The following is a 5,267-nucleotide window of genomic DNA, read 5'->3' as shown; positions in this document are numbered from 1 at the left end:
TAAGTGCCTTGAAAAATTTGCATTTTCTATGTTGTTAGAGATATTTTTAGATATTATCTTTTTCAAAGTATAAAGTCAGAGTGAATTATTACAAATGTACTTTAATTTTAAATAAATATTTCATGTATAAAAAAACAAAATTATTAAAATTTATAGTTTAATATTTAATTTTTGCTACTTTTTCTATATATTGCATGAAAAAAATTATTTAATAAAATTTTTGATTTAAATAAAATATTTTTGATTAGCCGCGAAGATCCCCGTCCTCGTTTCAGCTGGGGTCGGGGAATTATATATAGTCCCGACAGAAAATGGCCGGGGACTGAGATTAGGTTTGAAGTCGCGGGTGCGGCCCCGAAGTGACCCGACACCCTCCTAGGCATATTTCTCTTAGTATTACTTTGAAATAAGAAAATACTTCTTTGTTTTTCTTTTTTTATTTTTATTTTTTTTGACTTAACTTATAATATGACCCGTACATATCTAACTAAATAGTTAAAAATAGTGTTATACGTACATCAACTTTTCCTTCCAAGCATTTAAATTCTTTATTTTACATTTAATATTATTTTGTTGATAGATCTACTTTTTTTATATATTTATAATATAATTCTATTTGTATTGTTAGGTTGGACCAAATAAATTTTTACTAAATATTTGTAATTATTTGATACGAAATAATAAGTAAATATCATTGTTTCGAATTTCAAAAATTATTTATCAAATGATTATTTTTATTCATGGTTCAGATTTATAACTTATCCAGAATTTTTACTATTTGGAAAATTTTGTTCAGATTTAAAAAATGAGCGAAAGGTTTATTATCATTTAATTACATAGGGAGAGCATTCTTTATTTTCTTTAGCAGTTGTAGTTTACATGAGACGAGCTGAAACATGTATTTTTATTTCCCAACTCCAAACTACTAATGTACACTCTGCTTTCTCATAAATTCCCTGATGAATTCAAGCTCCATTTTATTATCCAACAAACATCCCACCAATTTATTTTGAGCATCATCTTCCCCAATAGATTTGTTTACATATACATAGTAAATTTGAGCTCTAAATATGTCTACACAATGGCTTGTTTTAGTAGCTGCTATATGGCTTCAATCCATAAGTGGCACCAACACAAACTTTCCTGCCTATTCTTCCCAACTCAAACACCTTCTTTCCATGTCACAACTTCAACTCAACAACTTAGCCTTTGCTTCTGACGCCGGAAAAATTCTTGCCTGGTTCTCCGGTGTTGCTGCTTTATATCTTCCTTTGTGGCTAACTCTCTTGATTGGTTCAATTATCGGAATGATAGGTTACGGTGTACAATATTTTTTACTGTTAAAGTTGCACCTTCATAGCTCAATACCGTACTGGGTGGTTTTTATTTTAACTGTTGTTGCAGGAAATAGCGTATGTTGGATTAATACTGTCTGTTACATTCTTATTATACAAAATTTTCCTCTGGATATGCAACTTTCCTTAGGTTTATCAACTAGTTATCAAGGGTTAAGTGCCAAGATATATGGAGATATAGTTGAAGTTGCATATGCAAATTCTTGTCCTGATGAAAAAGCAAGAGGATATCTGCTGTTAAATTCGATTTTGCCTGTAATAGTTTGCATAATCGTGGCGCCTTTAGTCGCTAGATCATCACATGTTAATGATTCTGGTGGTTCACGCAGTGGATCATCTTATTCTTGTAGCAGAAAATTATCAGAAGGATTTGTTGCCATGTTTTCCATAACTGTTATTACTGGAACTTATGCTGTGGTTACTAGTAGTTTGGGTTACTCAATTTTATCATGTAGCAGACATGCTCAATTGATTGGCATCGGAGTTTTAGTTATTATCCTTCCAATTATGGTTCCTCTGGTGGAGAAAATTAGGGAGAATGTGCAGCACAAGTGTTGGATAAGACAGAGGAAAGTTAGTAGTTTCCCTGCAGATGAACAGGGAAGTGAAACATTGGAAAATGGAAATGGAGCAGTGGCGTTGTCTGTAAAAACTACTAGTGTGGTAAAAACTGGAGAAAAGAATGATTTAACAGGTAAGGAGATTGGACCAAAGTTGATGCTTAAAAAACTGGATTTCTGGATATATTTTTTTGTTTATATGTTTGGTGCTACAATTGGACTGGTGTATTTGAACAATTTAGGACAAATTGTGGAGTCGAGGGGGCACTCCAGAACTACTTGTTTGGTCTCGCTTTCATCCTCGTTTGGTTTCTTTGGGCGGCTCATTCCATGTCTCCTCGAATACTATTTTACGAGGTTGGGTATGCAAGGGACTAGGAATAAATATGTGTAATCTATTTTGTTTTGTTTCTCTTTCCTGCACTGTAATATCACTTATGCTAGCGGGCATCCATACTGTAAATTTTGTTACTAATCAATGCTAACAACTAAAATTCAGGGCAAAGTACATGAGTTCAAGAGCAGGAGCAATGTCAGTGATGATGGCACCAATGAGCGGAGCCTTTTTCATGCTACTAATAAACAGCAACATATGTCTACACATAAGTACAGCCATCATAGGATTGTCAACCGGAGCAATCTCGTCAATGGCCGTGTCGGCAACTACAGAGCTGTTTGGAGGCAAAGGGTTTGGAATAAAGCATAACATTGTGATCATAAACATCCCCATAGGATCTTTCATTTTGGGCGAAATGGCAGGGGTGCTGTACAGGCGAAATGGCAGTGCGGATGAAGTTGGAAAGTGCATAGGCATGGAATGTTACCAAACAAGTTATATAATATGGGGTTCACTTTGTTGTTTAGGAACTTTGTTAGCTCTAATACTACACTCCAGAAACAAAAGCTTGCGCGAAATGGCAGGGGTGCAGTAGTCTATATACAGTATTATGAGATTGAGGAGTCCGGAATGTAAGAAGAGGTGCTTAAACTACTTTTCCCTTTGGTTGGGCCACTGCGTACATCATGTAATGTAGTTCCGTTTCAAATTCGTAGATTATGTATGCCTGCCTGCCTGCCTCATTTATACCATATCTTGTCCCCAACTCCCAACCAAAACCAATTTATTTGCACCTCCTCTTTTTTTTTTAATAAATATTTTTACATACTCTTTTAAATGCTATCTTTCAATCTTACCTTCTGAAAATTACAATATTTAAACCTATAATTTTTTACAATAAAAAAAATTAACTGCATCTAATAATTTTCTCTACAGTATTCAATTTATACATATATAAAATATTAATTCGCCCTCACTATTTCACTCACATTTTATATATAAAATATTAGTCTGGGGAGTATGACATAACTATTTACAAAGTCAGGTAACGAGTACAGCTTCTTTTAGTTATAAGCTTTTGTCTAAACTCTTGCTTGCCATATTTTTGGAAAAGAGTAATGTACCTACGTTACATCTGACTAGGCTTGTCTGCCGGGGATCCGGTCCGATCCAATTCGATCCGGAGCTTGATAAATGGATATGGATTGTATAAAAAAATGTCTAATCCGATAAGGATCCGATTCAGTAAGAAGCAGATATGAATTTGACGTGATCCGATCCGGCTTATATATATATAATAAAATCTATATATTTAATTATTTTAAGTTTTGAAGTACAAAATTTTCATTAAATTTAAATTCCTTAATATTTCTTTCTTGCAATTTATATATTGAACCTGATACATAAAATATTCAAATGTATTCATATATTTGTCGGTTATGCAATTTTCAAAATATATCTATATTTAACCGTAGAAAAGTGAAATTTTACATAATCAATTTACTAATAATTTAATTTCGCTACATGAATCCTCAAAACTGAATCTATGTGCAAAATTTTGTGATGTAACTATATCGGTGCTATATTTTAAAATTCATAACTTTCAATTGACTCATTTCAATATGCAAAAATAGATACATTGAAATTCGATGACGCAAGTCTTTGAATGGCTTGCACATTTATCTAAACACACATCGTATCATTTCATATTTTTCTTTGTTCGTTCTTTTTTTAATGTTATTCTCCCGACAAAAAAAATGATATCAGGTTTTTTTCTCACATTTTTAGCTTCATACACTTTATTTTACATATATTTTTCTTTATTCGTTCATTTTCGATGTTTCTCGTGTGATAAGTTGAATAATTAGTTTATTCCATTTCGAGATATTTTTTTCATTAGATGATAAATTGATTTTACGCACGTTATACACTTAATTTTACAAGTAATTTAATTTTCTTAAAGTTACTTTTCGTAACTTTTGGTAATTTTTAAAAAAAACTTACAAAATTATTGTACAATTAAATTGCGTAACTAATAAATAAAATAAATACTTTATATCATAAATTATTCTATAATCTAATAACCCTTCTAAATTCTAAATAATAATTGAGTCTTAGAGCTCTAACTCCCACCAAATACCGTAATTGAGGGGTCTGTGACTATGTCATTGCATATTTGCAATATTAAATAGCTTTAATTTCCAAATATTTTTCATTTTCATTTTTAGAAATCAGCATGTAGCAAGAATAATTTAATTTAAGAAATTTTATATATTTAGATCTAAATGGATGGGAGCTTTAATCCGAAATTCGAAATCCGAAAATCCTAATGGGGCGGATATGGATTGAGCTATAATTTATCCGATATGCGATCCGATCCGAAAAAATTAAATGAATCTGGATATGGATTTACTTAAATCCGATCCAAATCCGACTCATTGACAAGTCTAGATCTGACACGTTATGTGAAACTTATCGATTTTACGTATGAAAATTAAGTTATACTAGCTTAAAACCCGTGCAATGTATGAGTATCTAACAATATTTTATATTTTTATTTGTATTAAAATAGTATATTGTTTTTTTGGTTTTAAATAAATGTTTAATTTTGAATGTAGATATTGGTATTCGAACTTAAATTTTTTGACTGTTTATATTTTTAGTAGTAAAATCAAAGGATTATATGATAATTTGATTAAAAAGATCTAACAGTTGTAATTAATAGAGATATTAAAAAAAGAGCATAACTAAAACAAGAGGTTGAACAACATTACCGGTTATTATAATTTAGTTTAGGTAGTATATATAAATAATATAAATGTTTGTTGTTGGCGAAATTTGAATCTGATAACTTTAATAGTACATAAATAATAATATAAATGTTTGTTGTTAGTGAGATTCGAACCCTGAGTAGTGTATTTTTTTAATATTTTGATTGAATGGTCGTGATCATTTGATTAAGAAGAACCGACGGTCGTGATCGAAAGGATAACTAAACCAACCAAAATTGGGGTA

At 31.1% G+C, this 5,267-nt stretch overlaps 1 protein-coding gene across 2 annotated transcripts; it reads left to right on the top strand.

Moving 5' to 3' along the window:
- Positions 1 to 892: 892 nt before the first annotated feature.
- On the top strand, positions 893 to 3,045 carry LOC141704720 (protein NUCLEAR FUSION DEFECTIVE 4-like). 2 transcript variants are annotated; one of them, XM_074507907.1, is made up of 3 exons: positions 893 to 2,049; positions 2,158 to 2,272; positions 2,415 to 3,045. In XM_074507907.1, exons 1-3 carry the CDS (start codon positions 1,071 to 1,073, stop codon positions 2,845 to 2,847), a joined length of 1,527 nt encoding a protein of 508 aa, XP_074364008.1. In that variant the 5' UTR covers positions 893 to 1,070; the 3' UTR covers positions 2,848 to 3,045. The 2 variants fall into 2 exon arrangements, with proteins under 2 accessions (XP_074364008.1, XP_074364007.1); XM_074507906.1 differs by having other exon boundaries at positions 894 to 2,272.
- Positions 3,046 to 5,267: the final 2,222 nt, after the last annotated feature.

The sequence above is a fragment of the Apium graveolens genome, unplaced genomic scaffold (genome assembly GCF_009905375.1).
Source record: "Apium graveolens cultivar Ventura unplaced genomic scaffold, ASM990537v1 ctg8176, whole genome shotgun sequence".
Taxonomy (NCBI): domain Eukaryota; kingdom Viridiplantae; phylum Streptophyta; class Magnoliopsida; order Apiales; family Apiaceae; genus Apium; species Apium graveolens.
Note: the sequence above shows the minus strand (reverse complement) of the source record. Positions and strands in the feature narration are given on the sequence as shown.